The sequence below is a fragment of the Rhinoderma darwinii genome, chromosome 2 (genome assembly GCF_050947455.1).
Source record: "Rhinoderma darwinii isolate aRhiDar2 chromosome 2, aRhiDar2.hap1, whole genome shotgun sequence".
NCBI classification, from domain to species: domain Eukaryota; kingdom Metazoa; phylum Chordata; class Amphibia; order Anura; family Rhinodermatidae; genus Rhinoderma; species Rhinoderma darwinii.
Genome location: NC_134688.1, coordinates 416079388 through 416093265, shown reverse-complemented (window position 1 = coordinate 416093265; position 13878 = coordinate 416079388). Strand labels below are relative to the sequence as shown.

At 40.6% G+C, this 13878-nt stretch overlaps 1 protein-coding gene across 6 annotated transcripts in view; it reads right to left on the bottom strand.

Moving 5' to 3' along the window:
• Positions 1 to 2088: 2088 nt before the first annotated feature.
• Positions 2089 to 13878, bottom strand: part of RAP1GAP2 (RAP1 GTPase activating protein 2) — a 669125-nt gene continuing 657335 nt past the window's right edge. For 4 of the 6 annotated variants that reach the window (XM_075854239.1, XM_075854235.1, XM_075854234.1 and 1 more), the window contains 3 exons: positions 13591 to 13708; positions 9540 to 9622; positions 2089 to 3427 (listed from right to left, as the gene is read on the bottom strand). In XM_075854239.1, coding sequence (XP_075710354.1) covers positions 3425 to 3427; positions 9540 to 9622; positions 13591 to 13708 — 204 coding nt within the window. In that variant the 3' untranslated portion in view covers positions 2089 to 3424. The remainder of the gene's footprint in view (positions 3428 to 9539; positions 9623 to 13590; positions 13709 to 13878) is intronic. The other 2 variants (XM_075854236.1, XM_075854238.1) reach the window with 2 other exon arrangements.

Genomic DNA, 13878 nt, shown 5'->3' with positions numbered 1-13878 from the left:
CCTATGCTCCGCAGCGGAATTTTACGCCTCGTCTAAACGAACACTGCTAAATTAAAGTGTAAGTCAATGGACAAACGGCTCCGCTGCGGATTAACGCTGCGGAGTGTCCGCAGCGGAATTTAAGTGAAATTCCGCCACGTGTGAACCCAGCCTTAGGCTAGATTCACACGAGCGTGCGGAAAAATTTAATGTTTTTCACGTCTGAGATGCTCCCGTGCGGGTTCCGTTTTAACGGATCCCCATAGACTTGACCCTATGGAGGGATCCGTGAAAACGGAAGATACAGGAACAGGTTCTATTTTTCAACATATTTTCTATTTTTGAAACAATGGCCATGTGGACGGCCCCGTTGAAAAACGTGTCCGTGTGACACGGCCCTAATTCAGAATCCAGCAGCAGTAAGATGCAAGTAATTTGTTTTATAGGCGCATGCCTCTTAATAAATTTGTCGCATCTTGTGCTGTCCATGCGCCTGGCATTGAAATGTACAGCAGTTTGGAGGTCCTGTAGATTTCCGCTAGAATTTACGCCACTTTCTGGCATAAATGTTAATAAATCTGCTGGCTTTGATGGCCCCACCTCCATTTCTAAACCACATCCCTTCTTTGTATAAGTGCAGGGCGTGGTGTAAAAATGGAAAAAAACGCACATTTTTGTGCAAAAAAAATACGGTGAGCCTAAATTTGAGATTTTTTTCCACCACTAAAGTGGCGTCAACATCTTGATAAATGAGGTCCACTGTTTGTGAAGCTCAGCTCTGCTACATTTCTAATAAATTGATGGGTAAATCTTCTAATCGAATATTTTTCTGGTTGAACTTGATGAACGTGCTTATAAACATCATGTTATATTATATCCTGCACACAAATTAGTTACTATAGCTGGAAAACAAAAATCCCAAATCCATTTTCTTCATAAAGAACTGAAAAATAGCATGTATAATGTCATTACCCCACTCTGTCATTACTGTATTACGCTAGAAAGATTTTTAAGGGACTAAAGAGACTTTTGAACATTTTCAGAGATCCTTCAAGCAGGTAAAGTGGAACTACAGACTCCAAGGTAAGGAAAATGCCACTTTCCCCTAGTAAGATATATTACCATGTTTCATCAATTCAGATTTACTACTAATGTATGCAAAGAAACCTCTCAAGATAGATATGGTGTAACTTGTTATAGTGACCTCCAACCAATACTAAAAATTCTGTTGAGTCACTAATATATTTTACATTTTAGACACAAGAAGATATTATGGCATCATAAAATAACTGACAGTGGCTGTTTATCCCAAAAATATATCCAAAAACGTAATCCTGATATTAAATAAATAGACCCTTAAAGTGTATCTCCACTTATGAAGCACAGCGGGTCTCCCGTCTCACGTTTAAAATTGAAGTTGCGAGACGCTGAAGCGAAAGCAGGGTGGATCAGTTGCTAAGAGCACCAGCAGTCGCCAAAGCCTGAGCTTTACAGGTGAGGCTTCGGCGTCTGATGATTGCTTTCCTCCCTGCAGCATCTCCTCCTGCCAGCTTTAAATTTTGGGCAGGTGACCTGGTGTGCTTAAAGGCTTTGTACACCTTTGAATTATTTGTTATTTCTTTTTATATAAAAGTGTCTATCAGTGAGTTTTGTGCAACTTTGTAATTACATTTTACTTTTTGAGCTACAGCTGCTTTGTATCCTGTATACAGAAGAGCTGTATGTAGCGCTGAATCCTGTATCTGTCAGATCAGCGGCACTGACGGGTTCAGTGACAGTGGGTGCTTCATGTCTCTGACACGCAGGATCCACCTGTTATCGATCACATCTAAGTTACGAACTTAGATGTGATTGGGAACAGCTCGATCCTGCGTGTCAGAGACCTGACGGATTTAGGTCTCAGCGCACGATACAGCTGCTCTACTGATAATCTTTTTTTTTTTTTTATATAAAAATCTGTGTGTTTTGTGCAACTTTGTTATTACATTTTATTCATAATTATTTTAACTTTTCGAGATACAGCTGCTTTGTATCCTGTATGCAGAGCAACTGCATCTAGCACTGAAACCTGTAGCTGTCAGATTAGCGGGACTGTCGGGTTCAGTGACAGCGGGTGCTTTGTTCCTCCGACATGGGGGATCGATCACATCGATCACATGTAAGTTATGAACACAAAGCACTCGCTGTCACTGAACCCGTCAGTCCCGCTGATCTGATGGATTCATTTCTCAGCGCTAGATACAGCTGCTCTGTATACAGGACACAAAGCAGCTGTATCTCAAAAAGTAAAAATAATTTTTAAATGAAATTTAATTACAAAGTTACACAAAATACACTGATAGTTTTCTTTTTTCTTTTTAAATAAAAATGCCTATTCCAAAGGTGTACATAGCCTTCAATAAGTGGAGCTATGTTTTAAGTGAACACAAAGTGGCAGCTGCCAACTATTTCATAAATTCTGCAGAGGTAGAAAAAGTGCTCAGACGGCATTACAATCCAATTTTCAGTCAAAATTCTCTATGCAAAGATTATTTTACTTAATTTGAAACATGAAAGACAGATATGCATGATGTAAACCCGACCTCAGTATGAGGGTCTCGTAACACCAAAGAGTATTGTACAGTACAAGCCCCTGCCGGCAGCGCTCAATAAATTCATACACATTCTAGGAGATTTTTCAACACAAGAACCACAACATATATAGAAGCGGATGACCTATTCTATGCCTTAAGTTCTGGCACTTCTACTGCTCATGTCCTATGACTTAGACCAGTGGACCTTGATTTGTGGTAATATTTCACAATGTTGGATTCGTTCTTCAAGCCATTAGACATTCAGATACGTTCATTTGTATACATTGCATAAGATGCCAAAAAAGCAGCCATGTTTTAGTGAAACTGTTAACTTCTACAGGTCATTCATTAGGATTGTATGGCAGACATGAGAATGGGTGAGCCGCAGGAGGATCCTCAGGTACTATCTCTGTAGACGGAACAGCAGCATTTGGTAATATCACGGTGTCAAACATCAAGTACCACCAAAGAGAATGCCCAAAATTGTGGTAAGAATTCCAGTGATTTTCATTCATAAATAAACTTGGCACTCGGAGATCAGGTAATGTCGAGTATAAAGACCGTGCAAGTAAGATGCATTGCATTAAAAAAAAAAAATCTCTTTGCTCTAGACGAAGTAAAAGAAAAAAAATTGGGCAAGAGTCAATTCCACTATTAGACAAGACAGGTCATACTATAAACTCCGTTCACAAGACAAGTGTCACAGGACACATGGAGTGCACTAAGATGGCAGTTCTTTCTTTGATTGGAGGGAAACAGCTTGGGAGCTAAACATTTCCATGAATGCGTTGTGGCAGTAACTATTCGTGGAGTGACTACACCCTCGCAGGCAAGTTTTGAAGTTGGTCATTCGACTGTGACAGGACATCATCTCACTGCAATACAAATTGAACAGTCGTCAGTACAGAAATGACGGGATGGGTGGTGTGTACAATATCATGCTGAAGCATTCGGAGGCCAGTGTTTTGTCAGTCACAATAAGAACATGCTCCACGACACGCAACAAGACAGACGTACAGACCGAGGTATACGGCAAAATGTCTGCAGGAAATGCAAAGTAATGGCAAATATATAGATTTCTTCCAGCTATTTGCCTGAACTCAACTGTTCTCTAATTGATAAGCAAATTGTATAAAGTGAAGGGAATTTCGCCAACACAGAAAGTATCATGTAAATTACAAAATTGTATCTATAGCTTTCACATAAACCTACAGGATATCAAACAGTAGCAGCAAAGTGGGTGTGAATGAACAAATGCCATCCACACGCTGCCGAAAAATTCAGTCCAGAAATTCACCGGCGGTGCGTAATTTTAGTTCCGCAGCAGGTCAATTATTGCTGCGGAAAGTGTAATGATTTCCTGCGTTTTTCTGATGTATGAGTAATTTGCTGCGTAAACGCTGCAGAATTTCTTACAGGGAGTGGAGATGACATCACAGGAAGAAGAAATATCACCATCACACAGCCCTTGGAAAAAAAAAAAACGCACCAAAAATCCACTGTATAAAACGCATGAAATGTGAGGATTTTCCGCAGTGGATTGTCTGCTAGTTGATGCGGAAATGCTGCGGCATCCGCCCTGTGCACCACAGGGAATTGCGGGCGAAAAAGCACACCAAACTGTGGGATCGCTGCGATTCCGGCGCAAAGAACGGAACAACTGCTATTTGATGCAGGATTTACATCCCCATTGAATTCAATGAGAAAATCCTGCAACATATAAGCAGCATTTACGTAAAGTCAATTGGTATGCTGCGTAATGAATTTCCGGACCGCAGGTCAATTTCTGAGTGGTATTTCCGCTCAGTATTTACGCAGAGTGGGGATGAGATTCGTTTTACCTCATCGACTTTGCTGCGACTGTATTTGCTGCGGATTTTCTGCAACGAATTCCGTTGCAGAAAATCTGCAGTATTTACGCAACATGTGAACTGGCACTTCGAGCTCGCGCACACGGCATTTATATGGATACGTGTTGTACAGATCCATAATATAGCGCCCATGTTCTGCTATTCATGGATGAATCCATAAAAAGACACAGACTGAGCAGAATAATATAATAACTTGCTATAGTTTCTTGCAATGTTTTCCACAAATAGTAATAAAACATAATGATTGCTTATAGTATATCAGTTGCTGCAATGTCGTGCTGCACCAATAGTCGCGTGACATACATCGCCATGTAGCCCGCCCCCAGCCTAATAATCCTAGTCTTTGGGGAGTAGAAGTAATTAATCTTCTCGACCATTCTCATCTTGAACTGTTTGTGCTCGGCGTCCATTATTAACTAATGTATGTACGTACGACTGGTCGTTTGTGCATGAATGACAATGAATGCGAGTGTGACAGTAATAGTCAGTGCAGTGCTTGTATAAGAGAGACTATGGGACCGGTAGTGCATGTCAGGGACTGATGGATAGTTTGAGCAAATGTGGCAGGAATTGACGGTGTGTGTAAACAATGAGTGTGAAGAGAACAAGTGTAACATTGTGCTACAGCATTTTGTCAGAAATCTCCTTATTCTTATTGCCCATCTACAGAAAACTTGACTGTGTCCTATATATCAGTGCATGTCGTAGTGTATCAAATACAGTAACACTTAAAGAGGACCTGTCTCCTCTCCTGTCATATCTGTTTTAGTAAATAATTGTATTCTCCATGAAATAACAATTGTGGAACATTTTTTAATGAACTCTACGTTGCACCTCTGTTATTCCACCTAAAAATGTATGAATAAATTAATAACTGGGTGTTACCAGTTGGGGGTGTGTCCTTACAGACTGTCAATGTCCAATCAGTGCTGACCGAGTGAGACTGTGTAGGGACACGCCCTTTTAACAAGGGGAATGGTAACACCCAGTTGCCAATTTATACATACATTTCTAGGAAGAATAAAAGGGGAACAGAACAATGTTGAGTTCTGAGTATTATGACGCTCCAGAATTTTTATCTCATGGGGAATACATGTCATGAATACTTAAATAGACATGTCAGGAGATGTGACAGGTTCTCTTTAAGGGAACACTTCTATATTAACATTCACATTCCCAAGTCATGTTTTTTATTGTATAATCTTACAGATAATATAAAAAAAAATTACAATTATTTAGGTGTTTTTCCGCTATGCAAATAAAACCTATCCTCATTATATCCAGGTGCACAGCTCAAGAAATATATCAGAAATCCCTCGCTTGTAAGCTCTGCACCTCTTGAACTTTATCAGGACAGGTTTTTACCATTTTAATATAAAACAGAATATATGCATTCACTAACAGCAAGCAGACATCTTGAAAACGATAATGAATTAAAAAGCAAAGTATATTAAAAAGTTGCACAACTTAGGCTTTGTTCGCATCACATTTTTTTGCCTATATATAGCACAAATACTGAGAAAAGCTTGCAATGTATCCATTAAACATAGGCTGTGATGGTTGCCTAAGGGCAAAGCCACACGTGGCGGAATTCCTCTTGAATTCAGCAGCGGACACTCCGCAGCGTTAATCCGCAGCGGAGCCGTTTGTCCATTGACTTCCACTTTTATTTAGCAGTGTTCGTTTAGACGATGCGTAAAATTCCGCTGCGGAGCATAGGCTGCGGAGCGGAATTTGGTGTCCGCAGCATACACTGGTTGTTGCGGAGTTGTGGCGGACTGGTTGCGGACTCATGGCGGAATTTCTCCATTGACTTCAATGGAGATTCTAAATTCCGCAATGAAGTCCGCAGCTGTCATGAAAATGTTATGTGTGCTGCGGATGCGTCTTGCTTTTTTGACATGACATTTCTTCATTCTGGCTGGACCTATGTATTTCTAGGTCTACAGCCAGACTGAGGAAGTCAATGGGGCTCCCGTAATTACGGGAGCGTTGCTAGGAGACGTCAGTAAATAGTTACTGTCCAGGGTGCTGAAAGAGTTAAGCGATCGGCAGTAACTGTTTCTGCACCCTGGACAGTGACTACCGATCCCAATATACAGCAACCTGTAAAAAAATAGAAGTTCATACTTACCGAGAACTCCCTGCTTCTGTCTCCAGTCCAGCTTCCCAGGATGACGTTTCAGTCTAAGTGACGGCTGCAGCCAATCACAGGCTGCAGCGGTCACATGAACTGACGCGTCATCCAGGGAGGTCGGGCTGGATGCCGAAAGAGGGACACGTCACCAAGACAACGGCCGGTAAGTATGAAATTCGTTTACTTTCACTAGGGAAAGTGCTGTCCCTTCTCTCTATCCTGCACTGATAGAGAGAAGGGAAGCACTTTTTCCGCAGTCCGCAGCAGCTAGTCCGCATCAATTTACTGCACATTTTGGGCAGATCCGCCGCAGAATCTGCAACGCAGATTCTGTGCGGCATTGATGCGGACAGTTGCGGAGGAAATCCGCCACGTGTGGCCATGCCCTAATAGTGGCATGTGTCACCCATAGACTTTACGTTAAACGGATAGGTCATATACTCTCATGACCTTTTCAATGATGTATCCATTAAACGGACACCATTATAGCCTATGGGTGACAAATGCCACTGTTAGTCATAGATCACCCATAGACTTATTTAGGTACCTATTTAATATATTTATTATGAAAAGCTATTGATCAGCCCAAGACATATATATTAAACGGATGCCTGTGATGTATTCTACACAGTCACATACGTCATCCATATGCTCCAATGTTAAAAAGAAAAACTTATTCCATGCAGTATACGATTTCTTGCAGGATACCGTTTTATTGGACGCTATTCTATTCTTTCAAAAAAGTATACCGGTGTATATCAGCCTAACGGAGGCCAAAAGGACACTCTTTTGGCCTCTGTTTAGCTAATGAGGCCTATGGGCATGTTTAGCGGCGTACACGCAAAACATAGGGCAATAATGTTATGTGAATAAATCCTTAGCTGTATTTACATAAAACCAGAAAACCCATTTCAATGAGCAGGTTTACATGTGTCTTAAAGAGACTCTGTCACCACATTATAAGTGCCCTTTCTCCTACATAAGGAGATGGGCGCTATAATGTAGGAGACAGCAGTGCTTTTTATTTAAAAAACCAATCTATTTTCACCATTTTATTAGCGATTTTAGATTTATGCTAATGAGTTTCTCAATGGACAACTGGGCGTCTTTTTACTTTAAACCAAGTGCGCGTTGTACAGGGGAGTGTATGACGCTGACCAATCAGCCTTATGCACTCCTCTCCATTCATTTAGTCAGTGCATAGGGATCCTGTTAGATCTCTGTGCTGTCTTATACTAACACATTAACAATACTGAAGTGTTTAGACAGTGAATAGACACTTCATGGGATGTCTATTCACAATCTGTGCACTTCGTTAATGTTTCTGTGGTAGTTACAGCAGAGCAAAGCGTAATCTCGATGTAACCTGTCATTTATAGCGTAATCTCGCGGGATTACGCTTGCTCTGCTGTAACTACCACAGACAGAGTAACGAAGTGCAGAGATTGTGAATAGACATCCCGTGGAATGTCTATTCACTGTTTAAACACTTCAGTATCGTTAATGTGTTAGTATAAGACCGCACATACCGATCTAAAAGGATCCCTATGTGCTGAGTAAATGAATGGAGAGAAGTGCATGACGCTGATTGGTCACTGATTGGTCAGCGTCATACACTCCTCTGTACAACGCCCACTTGGTCAATAGTAAAACATGCCCTGTTGTCCATTGAGAAAGTCATTAGCATAAAGCTAAAATCGCTAATAAAGTGGTGAAAATAGATAGTTTTTTTAAATAAAAAGCACTGCTGTCACCTACATTATAGCGCCGATCTCCTTATGTAGGAGATAGGGCACTTATGTGGTGACAGAGCCTCTTTAACTTATATATTACATTCTAGAAGTGGCTCTTAAAGACTGGTTGGTGCACATACTGTTATGGATGCTGGTTCCTGACTCTTTGAACGCATTATTTATTGATGATGATGATGAGCATATTAGTAGCTAGCTATGCAGGTTAGTCAAGTTTTATGCGCAAGCAATGTTATCAGCTATAAAACAATTTAGTGCAAGCCTGCTCTGATTGAAAATAAATTGTATAGATTACTATAAGCCAATACTCGGCAAATTAGAAAACACAATTTATGAAGACTAAGCTGCTTTTTATGTTGCAAGCTCTCAGGCACTGGATTATTTATGTGGCTTACGTGGCCAATTTTGTGCAAAAAAAAAACATCGGACCATATGACAAGAAGTATTGATAGACTTAAAGGGGTTGTCCGGGCATGGGGTGTTTTTTCATGCTGATGACCTTTTCCCAGGATAGGTCATCAGTATATGATTGGTGCAGACCCCGCAGTGATCTGCTGTATCGGCTGCCTCCGGGCACCTGCCGGTGCCGGAAGCAGATGGCTCTATACACTGTATAGCACCTGTGTTGCAGTACTGCAACTCTGCTTCTATTCACTTGAATAGGAGCGGAGCTGCAGTACTGCTTCCGGCACAGACATCCGGTGCCTGGAGGTAGACGGAACAGCTGATCAGTGCGGGGTTCCAGGTGTTGGACCCCCACCAACCATATACTGATAACCTATCCTGTGGCTAGGTCATCCGTCTGAAAAGCCGCCCCACGCCCGGACAATCCCTTTAACTATCAAGTTGTCAGATGGTGTAAATCTTTGACATTACTTTTTTTAAAAATACCAACTTCTAAGGAACTAGACAAGATAAATCTAAGATCCATATATAGAAAAGTCATGTCCTTTGCTTATGGTTTCCACTTCTATGGTACAGTGTAAATACATGCCTTACATTTGACAACATAAAACAACATAAAACAAATTGCTGTAAAACCTCCTAAACATTCCCAAGAATGATGGAAGAAGCCAGTCACAGCACAGGCACGAAGAATAATAGGTGTTGGGACTATCCTATTACCTATGTCTGATGCTCATAGTTTTCACAACCCATCTTATATGACACAATAGTACAGCTCGCCCAAGCTGTCTAGGGTTGGACCCCTGTAGACAATGCTACTTACTGTACTTGAGCCGGAACTTGACTGGCTGAGTTTATCAAAACGAAATTTGAGGTTGGATCTTGGGGAATTTCTACTCTTTACATCTGTGAGAAGGAAAAATGATCAGAGGTGCACTTAATTTAATTACTTCATTCACCTTTTTTTCCTTCAGACGATATATGGGAAGATAATGATCAATTTACCAGCTACCTATAGTATTAAAAGATGTATGGCTAATGTGCTTCCCGACATAAAAAAAGTTAAAAAATCTTGTATGACATTGTTTCAACTGATACAATTATAATGTAATGTGAAAATAGAAATAACAATGGTCCTTTAAGATTCCTCTAAAATGTGAAAACCATTGCTTAATATCTTAATTCTGTACTGAGTTACCACTGCTTGAAGTTACAGGCCAAAATCCTGAGACATAACTACCTCCAGGTTCTTAGGACAACAATTCTTGCTCAGCCTTCTCACATGGACATTTTGTGGATCCAAATCATCCTCCACACCAACGTTCACATCTTTTTAAGGGTTTGTACCAGAATAAAAAATTATCGGCTATCCACAGGATAGGTGATACTATTCTAATTGCTGGGGGACCCACCTCTGGGCGCCCCACTGATTGTTAGAACAGGGGTCCTGAACCCCCTGTTCCTCCTCACTCTCAACCAGAGGAGGACATTGAATTGAGCGGCGGTCAAGCTTGTGCCCTGCTGTTCCATTTAAAGTCTATAGGCATGACGAAAATAGACGAGTATAGCACTTGGCTGTTTTTGTCATTCTCATAGACAATGAATCAAGCTGCAGGCGCATGCTCAACCTCTGCTCCATTCAAGCTTCTCCTCGCGATGGGGGTGTAGTGAGGGGAATCTGAGGGTTCGGGACCCCCGTTCTCGCGATCAGTGGGGTCCCAGTGGTGGGGCCTTTCAGCGATTAAAAAATAATTACCTATTCTATGGATAGGTCATAATTGTCCATTATGGGAATACCTCCTAAAGCCCTTCCTGATATTTGACGTACATGTATGTCATCGTTTCGAGGGGTTTGTATAGAGCGGGCTAAGGAGGCCGTATATTACAGCTGACACCTTGTTATAGTGGTTGGGATCGACGATCATTCCGATCCTGAGCGTTTAACCATTTAAATGGGGTGGTCAATAGCAACCACAGCATTTAAGCCGATATCCTCCAGTTGGCCTCACTGTAATGCTAGGTGCCAATGAGTTGTTATGGCAGCCAGGGGCCTAATAAATGCCATAGACAGGGCTTAATAGGAGAACCCACTATATACTATAATATAAGTATTTTAGTGTATTGTACAAGCGATCAAACATCACATGCTCATGTCCCCTATTTTAAGAATATGTATTAAAAATGTTAAATTAAAAAGAAAACTTTTTCCCAGTTTTTTTGGGAAAAAACGATAAAAAAACGATAAAACAGTAAACGATGAAAAAATAAACGCAAGCGGTATCGCCGTGTTTGTAACGATCTGAACTATTAAGATATAACGCTAATTTTCCAGCACGGAGCGCCTGAAAAAAATACCACATTTGCTGTTTTTTTGGTTACCTTGCCTTCCAAAAAAATTTCATAAAAAGGATCAAAAAGTTGTATCAATCCCCAAAAAAACGACAGCTCATTCCACAAAAAAAACAAGGCCTCGACAAATAAAACAGCTCCATCGACAAAAAGTTAAAAAAGTTATGGGTCTCAAAATACGGTTGCACAAAATATTTTTTTTAACAAATTGTTTTTATTTTGTAAAAGTAGTAAAACTTTAAAAAAAAAACTATTAATTTGGAATTGCCATAAAATTTGTACTGACATGTAGAATAAAGTTAACATGTAATTTTTACTGCGTGGTGAACGCCACAAAAACAAAAATAATGGAAAAATTTCAGTTTTTTTCCATTGAACTCCATAAAACTTTTTAAAAAGTTTTTCAGTATACTAAAATGGCGCTTATAAAAAATATGATTGGTCGCGCAATAAACAAGCCCTCATATTACTATGTTGATGGAAAAATAAAAATTTTATGGCTCTTGGAAGGCTTGAAGGAAAAAAATTAAAATTTTAAAGTGAAGACTGGCTGCGGTGGGAAGTGTGGGCTTGAAAGGTGCCGTGTATTTTGTCCCAATGGTTTTGATCCATGTCTCTGTGTGAAGGGCAAACAAGGTCAGATCACAGGTAGATCCTGCAAGAACCTAGTTCTTGCAGCCTCGTGCTTCGAGTATTAACAACTCAGCATAGAAAGGGTGTTTCATATATGACTTCTCATAGGTCTCATTTATTATGTGCCTTATTCAGTTGCAACAGCAAAATAAGAAAAAGAATGAGAAAAGGGAAAAGAAAGAAAAAAATTGTGAATAAAAATCTTCCTATTAGAATAATAATAAATTCTGTGCCACTTCATTTCTGATAAACTTTCCTCAGGAAGCCAAGCGAGCGGTGTACGGACTCGTAGACTTGCTATTGAGCCCATACACCGCTCCGAGGAAAGCCAAGAACAGCTGATCAGAAACGAAGCTGCACAGCTGTTACCTGAGCTCTTCTGCCGCTACGTTTTTTCGATCAGCGGAGGTCTCAGAGCTCAGACCCCCAGTGATCAAAGCTTCTGACATGTCAAAAGTTTTTTAAAAGTTGAATTACCCTTTCAGTGGTCACGCTATTGTGGCCCTATAATGCAGATTTCATGAACCACGGCTACAGGGGGATTTTTTTTATATGCATGTAGCTTGCTCTCTGGGCAGGATATTGTATGTACATACATAGCTCTCTGTAAGCCCATCTCATGTATCCCATGTACCTGTATAGATGAGCTACTGCAGAGAGGGATTCATTGTTTATTCACATGATGCTCATTTATACAGTCATTACTTATGAAGAACATATGTGGGATACATCCATAGAGGACTATGGAAAGCCATGCACTTTTACTTTATATATGGCTATTTATAGGAATAAATATTTAACCTTCACAGTACATGTTTGCATGAATGTGCACTACAATAACTCAGGTATATAAGGTTTGTTCATATCAAACCTTATAAACCCTCTAAAGAAGATGCTCAGTTCAGATCTATGTAAACCTTTGAAATCGTGTTTGTTTGTTTGTTTGTTTGTTTGTTTGTTTGTTTGTTTGTTTTTTATAAAAAAAATGTCTATCAGGTTCAACTTTCAAAATACTTTTATGAAAAATTATCTTTACGTTTTGAGATACAGCTGCTTTGTATTCTGTATGCAGAGAAGCTCTATCGAGCGCTAAGACCTGAATCCGTCAGGTCCCCGGGACTGACGGGTTCAGTGAAAGCGGGTCCTGCATATCTCTGACACACTGTATCCACCTGTAATATATCACATCTAAGTTAGGGACCAAGATGTGACCGATTGCAGCTCGATCCACGCTAGACCCACTAACACTGAGCCCGTCAGTCCCGTGGTCCTGACAGATACAGATTTCAGCGCTAGATACAACTGCTCTATATACAGAATACAAAGCAGCTGTATCTCAAAAAGTAAACCAATCACACTGATAGACATTTTTATTAAAAAAATATATATAATTATATCAAAGGTGCACATAGCCTTTAGGGCCAGTTCACACAGAGTTTTTTGACAAGTTTTTTGACGCGGAAACCACGCCGTAAAAACGCGCCAAAAAATGTCCGAAAATGCCTCCCATTGATTTCAATGGGAGGCGGAGGCGTTGTTTTCCTGCAAGCGGAAAAACAGGCTCACGGGAATAAGATGTGACATGCTCTATCTTCGGCCGTTTACGCCTCTGACCCCCTATTGACATCAATGGGAGGCAGAGAAAGCGTATTTTGGTGCGTTTTTTGCCCGCGGCGCTCAATAGCCGCGGGTGAAAAACGCAGTGAAAATCGGCGTGCAGGCAGATTTTCTGCCTGCAAAAACCTCAGTGTGAACCCAGCCTTAAAGGACCATTGTTTAACAAGCACTGTCCTATTTCCCTGAATGCAAAATCATGCTTCAACTGGTGCCATAAGTAGAAACTGGCCTCCTGTATTGAGTCCTATCGACATATAGTTTAATAAGGGAAGCACCTGTAGGGCTCCTGCACATGATTACGGGGGTAGTGGAAGCATGGTTCTCGTGGCTAGGCGACGGACTGTAGACAAACACTTCCTGTTTGTAGGGTGATGCGGTCAGAGGTTGGCTGCCCTGTGGAAAACGTTTGTAAAAATATATTTAGATCCTTTTTATTGAATTTTAACTTCATTCAAGGTAGGCAGAAATAAAGGATGGGTCTTATTTACCAGTATGAGGCAGTACAGATATCCTATATATGAGAAAAGATGTCTTTATACCTCTAAGCAGTCATATCATTTGTT